Source organism: Silene latifolia, chromosome X (assembly GCF_048544455.1).
Source record: "Silene latifolia isolate original U9 population chromosome X, ASM4854445v1, whole genome shotgun sequence".
Lineage (NCBI taxonomy): Eukaryota > Viridiplantae > Streptophyta > Magnoliopsida > Caryophyllales > Caryophyllaceae > Silene > Silene latifolia.
The window spans coordinates 321119247-321143692 of record NC_133537.1 but is presented as its reverse complement, the minus strand read 5'-3'; the positions used below and the strand labels follow the sequence as shown (position 1 = coordinate 321143692).

At 38.1% G+C, this 24446-nt stretch overlaps 1 protein-coding gene and 1 long non-coding RNA gene across 9 annotated transcripts; one reads left to right on the top strand and one right to left on the bottom strand.

Annotated features, from left to right (window-relative positions):
- Positions 1–1987: 1987 nt before the first annotated feature.
- Positions 1988–7888, bottom strand: LOC141617951 (trehalose-phosphate phosphatase A-like). 7 transcript variants are annotated; one of them, XM_074435078.1, is made up of 11 exons: positions 7497–7888; positions 5182–5248; positions 4619–5096; positions 3956–4096; positions 3774–3845; positions 3548–3673; positions 3249–3407; positions 3006–3153; positions 2781–2851; positions 2602–2694; positions 1988–2450 (listed from the first exon to the last, which is right to left on the bottom strand). In XM_074435078.1, exons 3-11 carry the CDS (start codon positions 4904–4906, stop codon positions 2391–2393), a joined length of 1158 nt encoding a protein of 385 aa, XP_074291179.1. In that variant the 5' UTR covers positions 4907–5096; positions 5182–5248; positions 7497–7888; the 3' UTR covers positions 1988–2390. The 7 variants fall into 7 exon arrangements, with proteins under 7 accessions (XP_074291179.1, XP_074291183.1, XP_074291185.1 ...); XM_074435082.1 differs by having other exon boundaries at positions 4619–5105; positions 7497–7624; XM_074435084.1 differs by lacking the exon at positions 7497–7888 and adding an exon at positions 5852–5927 and having other exon boundaries at positions 4619–5105.
- A 3417-nt stretch (positions 7889–11305) lies between these two features.
- On the top strand, positions 11306–13238 carry LOC141622015 (uncharacterized). Of its 2 annotated transcripts, none has more exons than XR_012532832.1 (3): positions 11306–11603; positions 12297–12474; positions 13189–13238. It is a non-coding gene; the product is annotated as an uncharacterized LOC141622015 (long non-coding RNA). The 2 variants fall into 2 exon arrangements; XR_012532831.1 differs by lacking the exon at positions 13189–13238 and adding an exon at positions 13080–13126 and having other exon boundaries at positions 11307–11603.
- The last annotated feature ends 11208 nt before the right edge of the window (positions 13239–24446 follow it).

Below are 24446 nucleotides of genomic sequence, written 5' to 3'. Positions count from 1 at the left end.
ATTTACACATTAAAAATATGAACTTTGAATTAGCTCAGAAAAAAATACATATAAGCTCGGATTCTTATACTTTGGTTGTGAAATGCTCTATATACAACTGGATGAATCCTATTTGTGAATTATGGGAGGGTGCCTAGATTAAAAAGCAATGTTGTTGAAAATTTTTATGTGGCAATCAATCCAGTAAGTGGATTATACATCCGATGTATTACCACCAATTGCTTAGATTTTTAGCATTACAATAAATTTTTTGAGTTTTGTTTTAAAGTTTTTGAGTTTTACTTTAAAGTTTCTGAGTTCATTCAATTAGACCTTAAACAAAAAAAAAATTACAATATAACTCAAAAATATTACATATAAACTTAGTTAAATTTGAGTTTGATGGCAAAAAATTAAAATGTAACTTATAAACTTTAAAAAGCTCAGAAAAAATACACATAAGCTCAAAAACTAATTAGATCTGAAGTAGTACATCCGATGTATGTTCCTATTTCTCCAATCAAGCTACAATACATTGTTACCATTAAAGATCAATGTGATGGTGGTTCGTTATACGTACAATAGTGTTACGATATTTTTTACATATTTGACACATCATAACAAATAGTAATGTTAGTATATTAAGTTACTCGTATTATATTTTTTTAGTAAAAACATTTATCCCAAACTAATGTATTTCAAATTTTGAAGTGAGAAAATGGTACTTTTCTAACCTTTTTCAATGTTTCTGAGAACAAAATGTGTATTTTCGATGTTGTGAAAGCTTTCATGTTTCAGGGTTAAGTGTTCCACAATATAAGCAATATGAAAAGGAGGAGTCTACGTGACAATGTTACTTTCCAGTCGCCTAATAAGCAATTGTTCAACAGATGTCAATTAGCTTAGCTTAGGATGTAAAGCCATGAAAAGTGGTGTTCTTAACCTGGGTCCAAATCACGTAAAGAAAAAAAAAACAATTGTTCATCGGCAATGGTAATAAATCAGTTGTGTTAATGTGTTATGAATTGTATATTTTTCAACATTAACAAAAATAATATGGCCTTTTGAGCAACAAAAGCCAAAAGGTACATTCATTTGTGCTCAATCAAAGACACTATAATTAATGTCAAAGCTGAGGACGAGTCTATGATTGAAAAACAAACACCTGCCAGCATATATATTACCAATATAAATCTTTATTGATTGAAATCCTGATGATTTAAAACTAGATAAGGCTTTAGGTCTCAATTGACCATGAATTTATGTTGTTGATGCATCTGATCAATCTATTTGATTGCAATAATTTCCCAAAGGTTACAAATTTCCCTAATTATATGACCCACCATTTTTTTTTCAATCACACATTAAATTAACACTTTACCCAATTATGCATATAATTAATGAAAACGACTACTATATTAATCAATATTTCCATTGGTCATACATTAAGAGTTAACTAAATAGACCTACGAATTATATCATCAATTTACTTCGTGATATTTCGGTTCTAACATGTCTTTTATATATAGTCAGCACAAACAATTTACCTTTGAACGTTATCATTCACGCTAAAGAGGTGCATAACATGAAGATCGAGGGCTCTAGCGGCCTCAAGGATGCAAAGATAATCTGTCACGTGTATCATTTGTGGCTTGCAAATACTAGATACATCCCCAAAAGTAAAGGGAAAGAAGTGACAATTCAGAGTACTCGTGAAACATGATCACATTCACAACCAACAACTAACTAACGAGGGCTTTAGTTTTGCGCAGCTGGTAGCTCAATGTTGTATACACGTAACTAACACAAAAATCGCACCGTATGCATTTAGCACAAACAGGACTCGAAATAGGTAACTTAGCCAAGGTGGACCAATTTGAGATGAGCAGACTCGATCTCAACTCAAATAACCGTTTTAATAGGTTTAGATAATGTCTAGTCGTCCCAGGAGCATGTTGTATAATTTCAACAAATAGCCAGCTGATTAATCTATAATACATACTGGGAGTAAAAACAAAGGCACTCCATTAAACTGCAGTAATTCACGATAAATGAGTCTGTATACAAGGACGCCAAAAATAGATTTCATCCGCAAATGAATGAACTAGGCTGGCTAGCTTTCACTTGATACATCGACGTGGTACACCAGATCTTAAGAATGAACACCACCAAAGAAGAAATTAATTAAAAATTTCTAAAACTAGATTAATAAGCTAATTAACTCCTGCATCTAGATATAGTAAATGCCTTGCATATACAAAAGAATTAATGTGATGCCGACTTCTAGTACTGACACTCAAGAAGTAGTACTGTAGTAGTAGTCTCTTGCCAATTATGACGGTTTTTTCTTTTCGCAATCCTTTCCGTATTTGTATGCATATGTAATGTTAAAAAATGTTTCTTGTAAAATTTCAGTTAATCTTGAGTGAACTCGACTTCCATGTAACAAGTGCCTCGAGAAACTTCATAACCTGCGGGTTGTCAAAAATTCAACAAAGAAAATTTACTGCCGAATCATAAAATTTAGCAAAATAGAATTGGCAATAGAATCACAACATGCACAAGTATAGCAAATTCAACCTTTACTATTCGAAATTATTGCATTCAAGAAATTATGTTTACCTCGGATGGGTCCTTCAAGGAGAAGAAAGCATGACTTTCTTTTGGAACAGCAGATACAAAAATGCCATACCCTCTATTTCCCTCTCTTAAGACCTGTGATTTAAACAATTATTTCCTGGTCAGTAAATGTTGATTTTGTGTTGTTTGGACTCATTCTAATACTCTTGATCCGTAATTACCTTAAATGCGTCCTCATCCGTACGATCATCACCAACATAAATCGGAAGTACATCATCGCAATCGCTCAAGCCTGCAACATGTTTCCAACATTGAAAATAAACAACCTGATATGACCCTGCTTAATCTATAGAATATTGTATACCCCCAAAGGACCAAACCCAAATTGGCACGACCTGAATGACGTGTTTGCCAAGTCTAGGTAAAAAGCAGATGGGGTTCCTTACCAAGGGAATCCAAGAGAAACTCGACAGCTTTTCCTTTGTTCCAGTCAATGACAGGCCGCACTTCTAAAACCTTACGGCCATGACTCAATCGAAGACGGGGGTATTCTTTTAGTATATCATGTACACGTTGAGCAACTGTCCTCCAATCCTGTACATCCATTTGAAAACACGTTATTTACCTGAAATGCGACTGAAAAATTATGCTGTGCATTCTACTGAAATGGCCTGTAGAATTACACTTACATTCTCGTCTACATTGCGATAATGTACAGAAACGCAAAACTTGTTGTTCTCCACAGTAGCGCCTTTAATGTCTTCCGTACTCTCGACAAGTGATGTAAAAACCTCATCGATCATAGGTAAGAATTCACTAGCTGGCTGGAAGAGTACAGCTTCCTTACCCTGTCCAAAAACATTAAATAAAATATGATATGAAAAATGAACAAGTATAGTTTTCTTAATCCTTTCCATTTTATGTTCTGCCTGTTATGATAACATCGGGGAGGAAGTGTTTTAAATAGTTGCCTCATGAGAATCGATACCTGCTTGTCAGTTAACTTGATACAATTAGGGTGCCCATTAAAGGCAGAACCTTTAACAGGACTCATAATGTCCATCCCGTGACTACCGGCATAATAGAGTTCAGTCAGTCCTACAAATTCATAAACCTGCAGGAACACAAAGGCAGTTATGAGGACTAGTTAAAAATCATATCAAATCAAATTTGGAGATAAAAGAAGAATATACACTTTTAACTTTCTAAGCCACCTTATCACGGCTTCTTCCGCTAATTATTGCTGTCGGAAAATGCTGGGCTACCTCTTTCACAGCAGAACGCATCTGGCAAAAGAATTTTGTTAATATTTGAGAGTACTGACAAAGCACTGTCCCAAGAGGGAGGGGTTACTCAAGTGTCAAAAGTACACTAAGAGGGAAAAAGTAAGACTAACATCCTTAGACATGAAAGCCAAGTCAGGGTTATCTACAATGGGTGAAAGCGTTCCGTCATAGTCCAAAAACAAAGCCAGTCTTTTGCCCTTGGCAAAATGTGTGATTTGCTCAAATGAGGTCAGTGCCGATGGATAATTGAGCTGCAACATGAAGAACCCCAAATTAACGTCATGCAAAACAAATCAAAATCAGCTGGAATACCCTCTAATAGAACCGTTAACATACTCAAAACCGAAATAAAAAATACCCACCCTAAACCGGAAGACAACTTCGATTCGCCCGGCCAGCAGGCGGCATTGGCAACGAATGGGCGGAGGAAAGGCCCTCGCTGGGTTTGCGGGCCAAATAAAGAATTAAATGCAGAAAAAGGGGGTCCCGGGCGAAACGAGTTCACAGGCTTCCGATTTTACATCAATCTCGGAAATGGAAATATGCTGGGAATCTCAACTTCAAATTCCCATTACTGCCAGCAATTGGTATCCGATTAAAACATAGAAACATCTATCCCTGCTGCTGGTAAAAGCAAGACAGGGGACCCATTGAGATCGATTCAATTGGGATATAGAAAATATGGGTTGGTCATGTGATAATCCAATCATAGGACTAACACATATGAGAATTTGTGATTACATTAAGCAAAACAAGAAAGAAGAGATATTTACCATCCATGTTTGATAAGCTACATCCACATCTGAAGATTCTTGATCTTTATTAGCATCAATAGACAACTTCTTAGGTGGCGGAGACGAAGCTTTCATAGCATCCACCCAGGAAGCAGCACGGATATCATCTAATACTCCGGTTTTCTTCCTAGGGATTAATAACAAGAGACCGGGAGCAAAGATGGTTTGCTGGGGTTGAGGAGAATACGTCAACAGACTCGAGTGTATACTCAATCTTGACATGTTAATGGGCACAGGGTCAGGAAGGATGGATGTATTATGGTCCATTGTGTCCAGCTTTGAAATTATTAATAGGATATCGAAGAAATTACAGTTCACGCAAAAACGAAATGTTGAATTTCAAGGGTCAAGAGTCTCAAGACAACTACTTTATCCAACCCTTTGTCTATGAAAACCACTTCTTAATCTTGTTGCTGATCGGTGGAGAGCAATAAATCAAACACAGAAATCCTGAAAACTGGTTTGTCTATATTTTGGTTAGCAACTGCAAAAAAACGCTGAACGCAAACAAATCATTAAAACAGAAGAGTTGATCGCATTACCTTTTTATTTCATAGAGAATAACTAGCTCGGGAAATGTTTACTACAATTTACAACTGTTGCAAGTTTCTGCATCAAAGAAAACAAGGAGAATTAAGGAAATTGCTCCACAAAACAACTTCATATGAGAAAGTGACGGAAATAAATGCGGGTTACATACACGCCAACACAGAAAAACGTGGAACAGAATCGAACACATAAAAACAAGCTCTACAACAGAGCGCTACTATGAGCAACAGCAACAGAAGCTCATACAATTAGTGGATAAAATGCTTCAAACTTATCCACCTTAGAGCTTAAGAGAGATTTAATAGTAAATTCAGTCAATTCGACAACTGCAGAATGCAATTTAAAGCGTGCCGTGATCCAACTTGCATATCCCACTTAAAGAGTTAAAGTTATAATCATGAGGAGTTCTCATAACAATATCACCTTATAAAAATGATAACCACACATTGGTAGTTTGGTTCTACTAATAAAGTAAGAATGAGCACTAAACTCCAACTGTTTCCCCACATAATTAACTTTATAGCCATCTCATGCTAAGGACAGCTACACAATAACACATCAAGACATTTGACATAGCTTGCCTTAACAATCACAATGAAAACTCCATTACTCGAATATTTCAGATCAGATGATCAAACATTAGCAAGGCCTACAGAACTCTACCCGTAATTTGTGTTAAGGGGGTCTCAAAGCATCTTTTAATGCTTATTGCTCCCGAACCATGTCAAAAGTACCATCTCGAATGACCGTATTATCAGCTAGCTTTGTTGACATATGCACATAATTCTTATCGGTTGGGGTACACTTTGCTAAGCCCTCATGGACAGAGATTTTTAGGTAGCAGAAATCCATAACTTAAAAACATTTTTTTGGAATTTTGGGTAACGAATGCTACCCCTTGCTACTTGTAACTCCCCCGCTTTCAAGTATCAAGAACCCACAATGTAAGAGTTGTCCATATTGATTTATATGATACGGAGTTACGGAATAGTACATCAAAGACGCAAAATTTTGGAAACATTCATATACATAAGATACCCTTTAGAAGGAAAATCACAAGGATTGTACATTATGTTAAAAAAAATAGAAAGTCATGGTTTCAGGCATGTGAAGGCAAGGGACCATTAGGGTCAAAAATTAACTACTTAATCAAGGGAAAGGGCCTACAATGCAATCAATTGTATATAACTTACAAGAGAAACTGTCCCACAACATGAACTTAGTACTATAATACAAGGGATTGAAGATACCATTTGTCTTAAAAAAAACAAGAATTAAATTGTCTATGTCAACATCATACATGAATAAACTATTTTTCCACTTCCCTTATTGTAAGTAGAAAACAAAATGATAAAGAGTGGTGTAAATTGAGGTATGATGTTAAGACAAATGATAAAGAAACAAAATGTCAAGACTCAAGAGCAGCAAACAAACAATGAAAGAAAGAAACCCCATGGACTATGTCAACATCATGGGTGAATAGACAAAGAAAACAGACATACAAATTGGCCTTATTTGGTTGTCTTATTTGTTCTCTGCCCTTTCAACCGTAAATTGCTATTTTGCGGGAGCCATTGAGGCACTCGGGATTGTTGTTGTTGTTGCATTTGTTCTCTCCAATAGTTGGAGATAAAAGGCCTAATCTTAAATTGGTTGTCTTATTGGTCCTCTGCCCTTTAACCGGTAATTTGCGGGAGCTATTTAGGCACGCGGTAATTTTTTTGCTGTATTTGTTCTCTCCAATGCTAAAAGTCCTAATCTTTCCCAAACTATAGAAACCACCATATAATTTTTCTTTAATTTTGTTTTTGAAACCCTCATTTCTCTACTAAAAAATACACTTGTAATAATCTGTCCGTCTCAATCATTTGTTTACCTTTGATAAAATACTCATCATCAAGAATATAAAGGGTAAACAAATGATCGAGAGAGTAATTATCATTTTATAAAATGCATAAACAAGAATTGAAAACCCCATAAAACATGTCTTGCTTAAAATGCAATAAAGAACATATCTTTGCCGTTGCAATGTGAATTACTTCCATATTCATAAATAGAAGCAATGAAACAAAGGAACCCATGTTACATTTCTTAAACAAATCCATGTCTCAATCATTTGTCCACCTTCGATTAAAATACTCGTCATAAAGAACAAAAACATAAACAAATAATTAGGATGGGAATTCATATTTTGAAATACTGTATAACACAATCATACTTACACAGTTACACGGTAGAATATAAGCAATGAAATGATATAAAAAATGGAGAAACAAGATAAAGTCAGATGAAGGATTAAAAGACTAACCTGGTGATGTATGAGGGGAAATTTCCAAGAACAAATCTTTATACAATGCAGCAATAAATGACACAAAATCTTGTTATCGGGTGATATTACTGAATACTGATATATGACACAAAATCTTCTATAAAGACGATGTCGCAATATTTGTAGCTCAAGACGTCTCTCAAGTGACTTACTAGTTAAGAACAGAAACGAGCCAAAAGAAAGAAAGAAAGAAAGAAAGAAGGAAATTTGGGAATTAGTAAGAAGTTTATATAGAGTTTTATTTCACATTTTATTTTTACATTATTTTATTAGTTAATGAGGAAGAAGAAGCCGTGAGCACCAAGTCAATAGGTTGGAAGTCTTCTTTGTGTTGTAGTACTAGCTGCAAATACGGTATTAAATTTGTTGGTTGACGACTTGAAAACGAGTACGTATTATTTTATTAAGCTTGAACCTACCTAATTAAACAGGACCCTTTAATATCAATTAGTCTTTCTGAAGATGGGTCGGAGCAAGTGACGGATAATGACACTCATAAAACGGATAGGGGGATAAGGTGGGGGCACCCCATGTGCTTCCCTCTCTCCTCTATTTGGGTTATTTATGAGAGGAAATTGTATCCGTCACTACAAAGTGACGAATACGTGTCATTTTCAATGAGATTTTGTGCCTTAATACAATACGGAGTATGAAGCACAAGCTAATGCAAAAAGTCGTAACTTGCATTTTATGAATGTATTTTATGGCTTACCCGTCATCGGACGCGTAAGCTAAATTTTTTCGAAATTGTTGTATTTGAACCATCTAAACTTCAATTAGTCTTGCTGAAGACGGGTCAGAGCAAGTGACGGATAATGACACTCACAAAACGAATAGGGGGGACAAGGTGGAGGCACCCTCATGTGTTTCCCTCTCTCCTCTATTTGAGTCATTTGTAAGGGAAAATGGTATCCGTCACTCCAAAGTGACGGATACGTGCTATCCCAAATGAGATTTTGTATCTAAACTTTCAAAGAAATATAACTATACCCAATTATCTAGTTATATTTTACGAGACTTTAAAAGATATTGAGGTATATGTATGCTATCACAATCTTTTACACGAGGTCACTTCGGGCTAATAAAATTATTACGGGGGTGTTTGTTTGACGGAAATGAATGATTCATACCAATACCTCAAAGTCTCAAACCCATGAGATATGAGTTTCTGAGGTGGATATGAAATTGACACCCATGTATCAAATTAGAAATGGTAGAAAGTGATAAAAATTATGTCATATTGTAGAAAAATCTTTTTATATATTTATTTGATTAAATTTTATCTTCAAAATTATTATTAAAAAAATATTGTATTTTGAACATTTCTTTAGCTTTGATTGATTTTCTAACTCCATACCACCCAAAATTGAAACAAACATAAGGTATGAGGTATCAAGTTCCAACTCGATACCACTCAGGTATGATTCCTGATGAAACAAACACCCCCGTCATGCATAACTTCGTATTTAATCATGGAGTATATTAATAGGTTGTTAAGTGTTGACCAGATTTGGCAAACGGTTAACCAGATCGAGTAGAGGTTAAGTTAGTTTGGATCGTGTTATTTCTGATTTGTTAGGTTTCGGGCTAACTCAAGTTTGGATTATTTTTGGTTATTTTATTGTCAAGTATTTTACTTATTAATATCGGTAAATTGTGCAACAATAAAATTCCGGTTCGGACACATTAGGTTTGACGGTTTGTCACCAAATTATGGATTAAGTTGAGGTTCTGGAGTCGAGTTAATTGTGTTTAACGTCAACCAACATACTCCCTCCATTCAACTCCACAAGACCCTTTTCTTTTTACACGTTTACCAATGCATGTTTTACGCGGTAAATATCGTTAGTTACGTATTTGCAAAAATTATAAAAGTTAGATATTTTTGATGTACTCGTAAAGACGAATCAAACAAGATCTCACATGAATATATTTTCACTTACGTCTTGAGAGAAAATTAATAGTGAATGCTCACTTGTAAATAGTGTGTAAAATAGAAAAATGCTTTATGGAGTTGAATGGATGGAATATAATACGAAGAATTTGTGTTGTGTTGTTTTTATACACGAACCAATAACAACGGTTAGCGCGGACCCGGACCGGGACCCATATATAAAAATAAAGCGCAAATAGCACACGTGGGACCACGTCAATATGACATGGCAGTGTCCTAAGCAGGGTCCCAGCGTCGCTTTCGCTGACAGCTGTTTCTTGTAAGTCATCGTCGGTGACATGTCAGCAGAATCCAACGAACGACTAAGATGCGTCCACGTAAGCAACGTCAAAATAAAACGTGAGTAATTGTGTGGGGGCCTGCACTCCTAGCTGGCGACACGCCTTCTTTTTTACATAGTCAAACTTTCTATGCTTGAAATATGACATTTTTGACCGTGACCAAATTGTACTCTACTCAATTTAATTTACACAAGCAAATTTCTTCATCAATCCTCCGTTTAAAAGTAATATATGCAAATTATGAATTTTTGATTTGAAAACTATAATGTTGGTAAATTTTCTTGGGATAACTGAATATCCAAACCTTTATTGAAATAATTTAAGAGCTTAAGTCAAAGGGTGAAAATGTGAGATTATACATTGTGCCAATTATAACATGTTTTATAATCTTTGTAAGAGAGTTCGTTAACTTGACTTGTCGATCACTCCGAAGTATGCTTGTATATCTCTTTGTACGAATTGAAAATAGTGCAAAGTGAATGGAAGTGTATTTTAGCATATGAGTAAGTGTAACACCCCTCATACCAAGGTACCTTATCAAGGACTACCCTAGTATGAAAGGTTGTTACCATCTCGGTTGCCCGAGGTTGGTATATCAAAAGCAACAATCCAAAACAACTTTATTAAAGTATAAAGAGTTTAACGATTACATTATCTCAGACCAACTCAAAATAAAAGGGTAAGGACCTCAATACAATCAAAATCAAAGACAAAATAAACTCGTAACGTGGAAACTAGACTCGAAGTGATGACTCCCCATGACTGTCCCATAGCTAAACATTTGTATTACCTGTCATAATCTGCTTACCATCCCCGAATGGATCACCGCAGGTTTTACAAAACAACAACACGGGGTCAGTTACTGCATAATTAAAATAAGACAAGTGCATAAAGCAACCAGCTGATCATCCTTCATCCCCGGTCTCCCAATCTCACACAGTAACCGACTACACACCGAAGTGTGTTGCCCTGCCAGATTACCCATCGCAATAAGTAATCCTCGCCGCCAGTGAGGGACCGCGGCCAATCCCCATCTAAATCCCGCTCATCAACGAGCGATATCCCTGTCCCTTAATGTGCACATCCTCTCCCGTGACGGGTTCCACGGAGGGCGAACTATGGTGTGAAGCCACTCCCGCAAGTGACTCCACCACAATCATCACAACACCGCAACATCCACAATCGTCACAACACCAAAACATCACAATCGTCACAACACCACAACATCACAACCACCACCACAACACCACCACTCCGATGATCAGCAGATAACAACATTTACAATACAAACACATCTTAAATCAACCAACAGAGACTGAGTAGGGAAACCCTACCTTTTCGCAATCCGCTACGCTGTAATCAATCATACAATTGCATAACAAATACCACATCGTCACCTACAACAACTATAATCGACAATCAACACACATATAATGACCAAACCCTAAACCCCCAAATTAACCCACACTACTACAAAAATCATCAAAGGAACCAATGATAAGAAACTTGTTAGATTTTAGAACCGGTTTCTTAACAAAAGAAACCATTGATTTGCTGAAACCGGTTTCTTAAAAAAGATAACAAATGTGTTGAACTTAAAACCGGTTTCTTATCTTTTCCCATTTTTAACCATAAAGGTCAAAGGATGCCATTTCTTCTTTTAATCATTTTTAATTAAACTAAGGTCCCTACTGCCCTTACTAACACATCAAACCTTGCGATTGTTCCCCTTGGTCTTGCCCAGTTCGTCCACCGCGGGACCTTGCCATTCACCAAGCCGCACGCCGATCATTGTCGTCTCGTGTCGTGTGCTCCTCCATTCATCCGATTCCACCATAATACTCTTAATAGGTACTCATCTTTTTTCACTTGATTTCAATTTAATTAGTTAGGGTTTTATCGGTAATTTGATTTGTTCTTATTTAGTTGCATTACAATGTTAATATAACGTAAGTGTTGTTGTGATTGAAGCATTTGGCTTCAATTCATCAGTTTATGCAATCTTATTTTTAGTTTCATCGATCGGTATCATAATTCATAAGTTACACCTAGATTTTAGTGAATTTACAAAATGCTCTTCTTCATCTTGCTAACATTACGGAGGAATCTCTTTCATACTCATTCTAGCTGTTATGTTAAAATAGTTGTCGTATTTCTAGAATCATATCGATATGACGGAGGTCTTCTTTGATTTTCTTTTGATAATTGAGGCGGTTCCATACCCTGACTCGTACATGAACAAGGAATGTACTATCCTGTCATTTTTATATACTTGGTAAATTTTTTTAACCTTTTTATTTGGAGTGCGATCTAATGTTGTTGTCCATCTGTTAGTTATAAGTAATCATAGTAGCACTACAACTATGCGACACCTGATGTTCATTGCTCATTACTCATTAGTATGAGTATAACTTTAAGCATCTAACAAGCTAGGTAGAATACCGAGTATTTTTGGATAAATATTTAGTTTCCTGGGTTCACTGGAGAACCTTATTCAAGCTCAGATTCTATTTTTCACTTTTTTGTTTAAATGTTGGCGTGTAGATATGAATCAGAGAAAGAGTGAGTGTAAGAGCATATCCGTACTTTGTTCCGAGCTCTGATGATAAAGTCATTAGGACTGACCACCGAGCCGAGATCAATTTTCAGAATCCTAATTCGCATCCTTCGCAGGTTATTCATCTGGATTATATACGACACTTATATGCATGGGTTGCCTAAGGTATGAAAACGAACTATAAGTTTTTCTAATATTACTTTGAAAAGTATGATCTTAAACAATAGTATGTTAAGCTATCTGCACGGGTTTGCTTTATTTTGTTCACTAGGAAGTTACGCTAATTTTGGTTTGAATTAAGCTTTGAAACTAATGGATGCTAAATAGCTTTAGCAAGAATTGTTGGCAGTTCAACGAAATTGATTCAATGTTAGTGACCTTAACACCATTGTTAAAAAGTGGAATGAAGACCAAAAATCAAGCTCTACCTTTGCAAATTAATGTTCACTAGTAATGTCAGTGGTTTCATCTTTCGTTTCATACTAGTAATGTCAAGCATAATGACTCACCAAACTTTTTTCTTTTCTTTTTATTGTCAAATATCTAGTATAAATTATTCGTTGCATTTCTTTGCCTAATTTTCATCATGAATCACTCGAAAACAATATTTGTAATACACGGGCTAGGCACTCAAATAATGTCGATTGTTGTGTTTCTAGACTCTTTCGTGTCGAACAACTATAGCATTCACATTCTCCTTTTAGTTCTTTCAGATATCACGAAAGATGATTGCATTTCAAACATTTCGTTTTTTTTCGTCCGAGAGACAGAATGAGGCAAGAATGGGATTTGGCACTAATAAATGTTCTAAGCGTCATTTTCGAACTCACTGGTTGTTTGGTCCCTTGCTCCTTGTTGCTCATTTGCAAATACCTCCAGATTCAATTTGCATAAGCTCCCAAACAATATCTTTGAAGCAAGCTATCGTCACAAAGCGATTTGATGTTCGTTAAAGAATTCATTCATTTGTCTGCAAAGATGTACAACTCGGTATGGTGGGATTCATAGGAGGGGCTGTTCAATCTGCCTTGGCGAATCTTTGTGCCAGAAATAAGCAAGTAAGGTTAGTTTGGGTACGTTTTTAATAGGCGTAAGGCTTTGAAAAATTCTTGTGATTCTAGTGCTATTTTGTATGGATCTTGAAATTTTAGATTGAATGAACATGCTTTACTGCGCAAAATACCGCCTATAAACACGAATGCCCTTGGTTATGGAGCTTTCCTCGACCTTTACACAAACTAGTGATACTAGATGGTATACGGGATGGACAAAGTTTTTAGTAACATTTTGATGTGATCCGTGTGAACTGTTTTTTTCACTGCCGCTTTCGGTGTGTTTCAAAGATCTTGTGGACTAGAAATTTATGTTCTGGACTTGAAATTTATTCAATGTCAGTAGTCTCATCTTCTGTTTTATACTTAAAGCTAATTCACAGGTAGCAAGAATTTTTCATGTTATACTAATTTTCGTTTGAATGAAAGGTTAAGCAAATTGCACGTGCAATAATGTTAACTAATTATGGTCTCATCTCGTGAAGTTACTCTTTGAACATCGAGAGTACTAGAAACTCCTACCAGTCACTAAACTTTAAGATGAAGTACAGTATCATTTCATTTAATTAAGTTTTTTCATTTTGAAAATTAGCTCTACATGTTTAATATCATGTTGTAATAGGTATCTACAAGAATTTTGTTTTTGCTGCTTGTTTTTTTTCCCCTTCGTGCAGGAGCGAGGCTAGCGTGAGGCTAGTGTGATGACTTCGAGTTTGGGTGCAGTTAGGCGATTTCGACGACAAAGTTGACTTGATAGTTATTATTTTGCTAGATTTATTACTTTTATAATTGGGGATTAGTTTATACAAATCTAATTATAAATATTGTAAGATTGGTTGCTTTGGGAAGTTGATGGTGATTATGTAATCTAATAATTGTAACATTTTATTTAATAGTTATAATTTTTCATTAATATTTCGTACGTCTTGACTTTTTACAATTCTATTTTTTTTTTTTTTTGTTTTTAGATAAAATATAAGAGACTGGTTTTAGCCCAAAACTGGTTTCGAAGATAATATCAAAGAGACCGGTTTTAATCTAAAACTGGTTTCTAAGATAATATCAAAGAAACCGGTTTTCACCAATAACTGGTGTCCCACCCACTAATCAAAGAAACCAGTTTTTAGTGCCAACCGGTTTCTTTGGTATAACCAAAGAAACCAGTTCAAATAACCGGTCTCTTAGGCTAAGACACCTGTGAGATATAGACCGGTTATAAACCGGTTTCTTATGCCGTTTGTAACCGGTCTCTTATGCATTTTTTGTAGTAGTGCCAAAACAATAATTAGGGCAAAACCCTAAAAGACAACTTAATGAGACTCGTGAAATCAGAGACTTACCGACATAATCGACGCAAGGCAAGATTCGTTAGACTCACGAACAATCCACGCAAATGCGAGGGAGATTTGGAGAGGATTAGAGTTACGTTGTGTAGTTTAGGTTTTGTAAAATGATTAGAAACTGTAAAACGCGTCTTAATATAACTCTAATCCTTTCTAAATCAACCGCGGAAAATATTACCCGTCAAACCGGATACTCGTTCGAGTATAGAGTATACTCGGCCGAGTATCCTCTACTCGGTCGAGTATTACCCATACTCGGCCGAGTATTCCTGGGCAGTAGCCATTAGCCAAACAGAATACCCAACACACTTTACTCGACCGAGTAGGCCATACTCAGACGAGTACCAGCCTATAACATCCGTAGTATTACAGTCTTCCCCCCTTAAAAATAATTTCGTCCCCGAAGTTCCAACCCAACCTATAAAACATGGACACATAGCACTAACTCCACCAACCACGCCTCCTTCCACAACATGACTCACGATATCGTCTCAACTACAGCATAGTCTCCCAATACTAACTCCATAATACTATCGGATACCTACAACATAAGTGTTGCCCACTCTGTCTTACTTCATAACGCTCACTAGCATCCCCAATTACCAAGACAATCCACCGGACAAGATCAACCATCAAGACGGAATGTTGCATTCTACCACCCTTAAAACGAACTTTGTCCTCGAAGTTTACTCACACACATAAACATCCTCACACAATCCGTTAACACTATCGAGGCTTACTCACACTCCTAAACATCATACTACTACGAGCACCGCCATTACCTGTAATAAAATCAACCACAACACGAATCCATTCTTTACTCTACACCAACACTCAAACTTCCGATTGTACCATAACATGTACAACCATCAAACTCTCTTTGTCGCATCCTACTCCTCTTAAGATAAATGTTACGTCCTCGTAACTCACTAATACTAAGTCCATTGCCATACCTCCCATAATCCTTATTACCACTGCGTGTCAACGATTACCCACTATAACCTCAACACTTACAACCATTCCTATATCCCAGACTTTCTTTCTCTAACAGTTCTCGTGCCTCCAATTGTTTTGTACTAACATAACATATATCATTAAATCCTTGATGTAACCACTACTCCATCTCTTCCACATTACTGCAAAACGACACACTTCTATATACATATACACTCATCTCCATGATCTTAGCTCACAAACCACAATTGTTACACATACTCAAATTGGCATCTCAAGTTCATCTCTTTTATTACCACAAAACTCACTCTTGATTTGACATGATACTAAGTCCCAAAACTCCGTACTCACTGTCCCAACAAAAGGTGCTAAACCACATGTAATTCCAGATCAATACCACACATGCTCCACAATCTCTTGCCACAACTATGTCCACCAACGTCTCATCTAAAACAAGATCAAAAGTACTCCACAACCTCTCACAACCGTGTCCCATTAACAGCTTATTACTATACCATGACAACAACAGAACCATACCCAACTCTCTTTTATATCATACTCTATAAAAACCAACATAACCGTACCCATACCAACACTGGTAAGAAACATCGGGAAACAAAACAGCGATCTATATGCCATAACCGACACTGACAAGAAATAGCAGTAAACAAACAAAAATCTATGACACCACGAAAATACTCGTATCACCACACGAATTACCGTGCCCAGATCGCCACTCGAGACACAACAACCATATCGATAGCCATCACAACTTTTACAATCTCATAACACTGACTGATCACAACTTCCTTGACCACATGACTCTCTTAAAACTGCTCTACTAGATCACGACGCAGCATAGTACTCGGAAGCACAGACACCAACCTTATGAATATTATCCATGCCATGACTCGTGAGGTCATAACCTCACATAAACATCTACACATATCAAGGACCCATAATCAAATGTAACTATCCAATCCTGATTACGTAAGTTATCACTTGATAAAGAATATCTCTTATCCGGACTTAACTCAGGTGCCCTTCATAACATATCTTCTCTTACCCACAATTATCACCACCCGACGAACGTAGCCATATCATCAGTACCCAACTACCAGCGAATACCTCATATATCCACATTTTATACTCCCTCAAATCCACACATACCAATCAAGCCTCCACAAAAACAACCTTTTTAGAACGAATAACTTCCCTATATAACCTCATCCTTAACCACTAGACAACATTATGACACCACCATCTCCCATGCAACTACTCTCTTACTATCACTTCTTAATATAACAATCTGTTTCCTCTCTTTGGTTATCATCCCAAATAACGAACATCAAATCCATCAACAAAATTTTACCTCAACATTATTTCCAACTCTACCTTTTATTGTGTCGTCACCTAACTTTCCACCAAAATCTCATATCGTGTAAACACTCTGCCAGCTTCTTACTCCCTTAATACCTCGAAATCGACGGCTGACACGTCGTCCTGAACTCCTATGTAACTATTAACTCACATCCTCTCATAGTGCTATCGTGCATTTCCATGATTCCTTACTTTCATGTCGCATAACTTTGGTCAACGTTCTCTCACTTACTTCCGTTCAATAATACCGATTAATAATTCATCTCTTTCCTTCTTCTACCTAACCCTTTAGTAATCCGATTACCTTCGTGTTACTCCACTACTCAAATTCCATTAATTCATATCAATATCTTCTCATTCTTTCTTATCTCTTATCCCCTCCCATCTCGCTTCTCACACATCCTTGTCACCATCAAGTCCACACACTAACGGTTACTCTTCAATTAGTCGTATCTCCCTTTCGTATCTCTAGAAACCAAAATTCACCTTATACCGTTAATTTTCCAAAGAATTACACACTAGGCTCACCTCTAGATATTCCGAATTCCCAAACTTGACCACTATCTACCCATCGCAGTATAACTCGATCTCATTATGCACCATTCGTTTTCATCCCTCTATAACGACCTTTCATCACATATACCCCTAACCAACAAAATCCTAACCGTCTCCCTCCATAAATCATTACACATCCCAATATGCCACTATTCGTATCCGTCATCTCAATATTTAATTCTCATGTTTCTTTATACTTACATTACCCTGCCCATATACCCTTACTTTTATATTACTTAACACACGACTATAACACTCATCATATTTCACAAAACATGTTCCTATCCTCATTTAGCTCATCAATCTACTCTTTTCTTGTTCCACTATCCCTGACAACCACATATAACTCATGTCCTTCATATCCAACACATATCCCTCATAAGCCGGCATTCTCCCTATCATAGTATTTGGTAACTTACATATCAAGACCGTCACATATATAAAAGAGTGCTTTAAGACCCAAAACATACATGTGTACCAACCCTATGACTCAAAACAAATGTAAGAACATAGTCATCGACTCAAAGTGACCGCCCAAAGAGGTACTCGATCGATTACATGGCGCACTCGGTCGAGTATAGGATGCTCGGTCGAGTAATGAGATTATTCGGCCGAGTCACGACTCCAGAAGCTAAACAGACTTATAACAGAGATATTACTCGGCCGAATATGGAATACTCGGTCGAGTATGAAAGATACTCGGCCGAGTAGGGCCTACTCGATCGAGTATCGACACAGTTCTCAGCACCGTCCAGTTTTTGTAAAACAGTCATATCTCACTCGTTACTTGGTCAATCTGGGCGTATGACCTCTCGTTAGAATCGTAAGAAGACAAGCTATCACCTATAATTGGAATTACAGCAATATCATTTCTAGAACTCGACTTATGACAGTTTTAAGACAGCCCTTCCATAATCGGTCTTCATACAAATCAAATTTTCTAAACCAAAACAATTTGAACATGCATAAGGCAACAACAACAACTCAATACTTCAAGAAACCAGTACATAATTGAACACTTATCATACCCACATGAAAATTTAAACACAACATTCATATATATATATAGACGCATGCCCTTAATCACATGCTACTACCAACAAACCAAACATTAACATCATCATGCTCATTTATACATGTACCACTATCATTCATTATGCTCAATATCGTATTAAATAGGTAACATGCTCAACGTACTTCATGTTCAAGATCTATCATATGCGAATTCACAATCCACCTTTCATATACTACCATGTTCCAACACTTTCACCATTTCATCCGACCACTTCACAAAGCTCAAGTTACAAGTATTACCCACACATGACTCGACATACAACAGTTTTCAAGACTCCCCCCATGTGACCGATTAAAGATCGTAAGGACCTCAATGCGGCTTTGGGACGTCTCCCAAGTCTTTGCGGTAGCTCCAAACAACTCTCCATGGGTTCATTTTATTTAGACTCCCTAAGTTCATTGGGTTCATTAGTTTTAGGTGCCAGAAACGTCGGCTCTGATACCACTTTGTAACACCCCCTCATACCAAGGTACCTTATCAAGGACTACCCTAGCATGAAAGGCTGTTACCATCTCGGTTGCCCGAGGTTGGTATATCAAAAGCAACAATCCAAAACAACTTTATTAAAGTATAAAGAGTTTAACGATTACATTATCTCAGACCAACTCAAAATAAAAGGGTAAGGACCTCAATACAACTGAAATCAAAGACAGCTAAACTCGTAACAGCGGAAGCTAGACTCGAAGCGATGACTCTCCATGACTGTCCTATAGCTAAACATCTGCATTATCTGTCATAATCTGCTCACCATCCCCAAATGGATCACCGCAGGTTTTACAAAACAACAACACGGGGTCAGTTACTGCATAATTAAAATAAGACAAGTGCATAAAGCAACCAGCTGATCATCCTCCATCCCCGGTCTCCCAATCTCACACAGTAACTGACTACACACCGAAGTGTGTTATCCTGCCAGATTACCCATCGCAATAAGTAATCCTCGCCGCCAGTGGGGGACCGCGGCCAATCCCCACCTAAATCCTGCTCATCAACGAGCGATATCCCTGTCCCTTAATGTGAACATCCTCTCCCGTAATGTGAACATCCTCTCCCGTGACGGGTTCCACGGAGGGCGAATTAGGGTGTGAAGCCACTCTCGCAAGTGACTCCACCACAATCATCACAACACCACAACATCCGCAATCGTCACAACACCACAACATCACAATCGTCACAACACCACAACATCACAACCACCACCACAATACCACCACTCCGATGATCAGCAGATAACAACAATTACAATACAAACACATCTTAAATCAACCAACAAAGACTGAGTAGGGAAACCCTACCTTTTCGCAATCCGCTACGCTGTAATCAATCATACAATTGCATAATAAATACCACATCGTCACCTACAACTATTATAATCGACATTCGACACACATATAATGACCAAACCCTAAACCCCCAAATTAACCCAAAACAATAATTAGGGCAAAACCCTAAAAGACAACTTAATGAGACTCATGAAATCAGAGACTTACCGACATAATCGACGCAAGGCAAGATTCACTAGACTCACGAACAATCCACGCAAATGAGAGGGAGATTTGGAGAGGATTAGAGTTACGTTGTGTAGTTTAGATTTTGTAAAATGATTAGAAACTTTAAAACACGTCTTAATATAACTCTAATCCTTTCTAAATCAACCGCGTAAAATATTACCCGTCAGACCGGATACTCGGTCGAGTATAGAGTATACTCGGCCGAGTATCCTCTACTCGGTCGAGTATAGAGTATACTCGGCCGAGTATCCTCTACTCGGTCGAGTATTATCCATACTCGGCCGAGTATTCCTAGGCAGTAACCAAACAGAATACCCAACACACTTTACTCGACCGAGTAGGCCATACTCGGTCGAGTACCAGCCTATAACATCCGTAGTATTATAGTAAGACTTTAATAGTCTGTTTTAAGTTCAATGTCTACAACTCACGACATCCTTTTTGGAAAGTCATTATCAAACTAAAATCCATTGCTTTGGCTTGAATTGGGAAATTTTCAAGATCGATTGATGCTTCACTGCTTCAGTTGCCTACAAACCATTGTCGTAGAGACATTCTCATACTTTATTTACTTCACCCTTCTTAATTGTGCTTCTTAATCGAGTGATTACTTGTCTTTTTTCTGGTGTAATATTTGCGGTTTCCCTGGTGTATATATTGTTTATGGCTTTATGCTACTACTCTGCATTATAATAATCTTGATAGCAAAATAAAATAAAAGTTATTGGTTTGTTAGACAAAAGAATATATAAACTATTAGATGCAAAATACATGTTGAGTGAAGATTGAGGAGTCTATTGATCGAATACGAAAAAGGGGGGTTGGGGGGGGGGGGGTTGAATTGAGTATTAAAAACGATGCCCACTTTTTCGAAATATATGATGTAAAATTAATTATTTGATTTTATTGATTAAAATCAACTAATTAATTATACTAATTAGCGCAAAATTGAAATAACAAAAATAAAGAAAGAGAGAAAGAGAGACACACGGGATTTTTGAAGTGGTTCAGTTTCACAAGTCGAAACCTACGTCCACTATTCTCGATTAATAATTTTTAGTACCTTTCTACGGATTACAAAAATTATCAATCCACTCGTATAATCAACTATATGATTATAACTCAGATTGAGTATCGCTAAATACTCTAGATTGCTTTTACGTTAATAAGAAAAGTACAACGATAAATACTAATTTCACGTTATGCGAGTGAGTATAATATCTTTGTGTACTTAGTATCCTATAACGATTTCTCTTTGAGTGATTGACAAATAAGAATGGATTTTTATCGTGAGAAAAGGAATTAAAAAGATAAGGCTAAATTTGGAAATTTGGATGGGCTAGGGCGAGATGTTCACGGGTAGTGGGGGCTCGGTGGTCGTGACCTAGGACAGGTCCGAAATTCCAAGTCCTCAAGTCGTGCGTGACAATGGTCTAGGAGTGCAGCTTGAGCAGTCAATCGAGTGTCGAAATTACCAATCCTCAAAGTCATAGCTTTAACTGCTTCATATATCGTATGCATCTCAGACCTCATCTCCTTTCCAGATTGTAATAGCTCATCACCAAACTTAACCAAACTATCCAAACCTTCCCTCATAAGAGTAGACTCGGAGTGTGTTCGCACGGCGGCCTTAAGAGCATTGTCGACTTTCATGTCAAACCGTGACAACACGGTGTTTAGACGAGCCGGGCTAATACTACTTGGTCCACTAGTATCAACTCTCTTTTCCTTTGTAATAAGATCAAACAACTCACATAATTTCTTGTCTTGCTCATTAATCCTTCCAAGAATAGAAGTAAAATTTGATTCTATCTTAGAATCCAACATCTCAAGACTCACATTGCTTTTTCCTCCTTTTTCTCCTTTTGTTTCAAAACACAATTCCGGGTTATTAATAACGAGCTTCATATAAGATAAGTAAAGATCGCTCATCTCGTCATTTGTTATAACTCCATAACTATGCATCCCAATAACTCCTTTCTTCTCTAAAATTCGAGAGATCCAATTTCCATAAGGCAAACTTAATGTAGAAGCTAAATCATCCATCTTAGCCGTTACACTAGCTTGTATAATTTTATTTGTTCCGGGTGTAATTCCGGAGCAGGATTGTGACCACTTGAGCTTATAGAATGATGTCGTTGCTCGTCTCTTCCTTTCACTCTTTCCTGTAAAGATGAACAAACTAAGGGCTCGGCTTGGTACCGAGCGTACTCACTCCGACGCTCAAGTCAGTAAACTTAGAGAGATAAGTTGTGTGTTGAACTTGGCAAAGTATATTGTAGAGAGATAAGGGAGTTTATACCAGATATTCCAGTTAGTTTCTCAATGAGAGATGATGAGTATTTATAGACTTTCACCTTTTGTCACGTAGTGGCCAAGTGGCATAGCAGGTGGAAAGACTGTCTTACCCTCGGCCGAGGGACCCATGACAGGCCGGCAAGCCTGGTTGACTCCATGCCGAGGGGACTGGATGTGAGTATACGGATATGCCTCTCGGCCGGCTAGTTGCCGAGCCGAGACCCAAGTGACAGGCCGACAGGCTTGGTCGGTTAGGCTGTTAATATATTGACTTGCTATCTTTTAGCTTTGACCTTGCTCAATATTTTGACTCGGTCAGCGGGTGCAGAATATGCCCCATCAATTTTCCCCCAGCGTAGTCTATGCTGTGGTATGGACCTTCGATGCGTGTTGAGCGTATTCTGCGCATGTCGAATTTCTTCCTCGGCTTGGTCCTGTTCAGGCCGTACCATATCCCCCCTCCACATTGTTGTGTAATGGACATCGAATGTGGAAAAGTAAATGGCGCTGGCCGAGACCAAGGTTGGGAGTGTCGTGTGCTTTTGATTGCCCCCGGCCGGTGCTGCCAAGCTTGGTTGATCAGCTGGTCGTTAGCAAGTAGATACCAAGGAGCGTGTCGAAGAAGATTTGTCACTGTATGTCGATTGACATTCCGTGGCTGCATGCTTGACACGTGGCCTGGTGTTGATTGGTGGACGCTTCATGGGCTTTGCTCTGATTGGTCCATTGAATGGGCTTTGCTCTATAAATAGAGCAGTGTGCCCCTCATTTTGATGTGCAAATTTCATTTTCAAGAAAAATTTCCTCTCTCTAGTTTTGGAAGAATTTTCTCTCTCTAATTTTCGAAGCGTTACTCGGCGTAACACTTTCTTTCAAGGTAAAAACAAATTCTTCCCCAACTTTTATTTGTTAAGTATTCGTTTGCCACCATGTCTGCTGCTGACGCTCCGGCTAGTACCTCCACCCCGAGAACGAACGCCGCATCCCGATGAGCGAGGAGCCACTTTGTTGTCACCCCGGTAGGGTTCGGGGGTCGCAAGTCGCCTTCTCCCGAAATCGACGAGAAATTTCTCGAGGATTTTGATGATGATGAGGAGGAAAAGACCCAGTCTGATTCAGAGAGGCCGCATTACTTGTGGCACGGCGAAGCTTGCTCGATTAAACCCGATCGCGTTTGGACGAACAAGTTCGCTAGTGTCTCCGGGCCTGAACTTTTTGAAGACCATTACTCCTTCGGCAGGGGGTATAGAATTATTGTCCCTGAGGGTGATCAGGCAGTCTGTTGCCCTTCCGAAGGCTGTATAAGCGTGTATATTAGGCATCTGGAGTATGGGCTCCGTTTTCCTCTTCATGAACGTGTCTCGGCCATAATCAAAGCCATGAATGTCGCCGTGGCACAACTGCACCCGTTGGCCATTAGGACGATTATTGGCTTTGTATGGTTTTGTCTCTTTAAGGGGGTGGCCCCAACGGTGAACCTTTTCCGCCGGCTCCACCATCTTCGGCTGTCTACCCAAGGCGTCATGGGGTGGTACAGCGTGCAGACCGAGTTGGGTTATGTGACCGTCTCCAAGCTGACATCCTGCAAAGACTGGAAGGGGCGGTGGGTATATGTCGAGGTTCCGGAGGACTATCCACTGCCCCGGTCCTTCCAGCGCCGCATCAATTTGCGGTGTGAGAGTCAGGGGGAGTATGAAAGATATGTCTCCCGTAATAAGATTAAGATGGACGCCAAGAAGGTTTATCTTAAAGACGACGAAGTGCGGGCAATGAGCATGTTCGAGGCTGAGAAGGATGGCACGCCGAAGGGATGGATGCCCCCGACGCAGATCGTTCTTCAAGACGAGCCGTTTTGCCACGTCGGCCTCATACCGGCCCTCAGCTAGGGTGAGTGGGGTCGGTATGAGGCCCTCTTTTGCTTTTATGCTTCGATATTTGAGCCTCGGTTTACTTCTTTCGCTTAACTGTT

Excerpts from the sequence above, each read along its gene's own strand:
- LOC141617951 (XM_074435078.1), bottom strand. The coding sequence starts at position 4,906 with ATGGACCATAATACATCCATCCTTCCTGACCCTGTGCCCATTAACATG. Across the intron at positions 3,846-3,955 it reads TGGCTTTCATGTCTAAGGAT|ATGCGTTCTGCTGTGAAAGA; the intron begins GTTAGTCTTACT and ends TTCTTTTGCCAG. Across the intron at positions 2,695-2,780 it reads CGGATGAGGACGCATTTAAG|GTCTTAAGAGAGGGAAATAG; the intron begins GTAATTACGGAT and ends TTTAAATCACAG.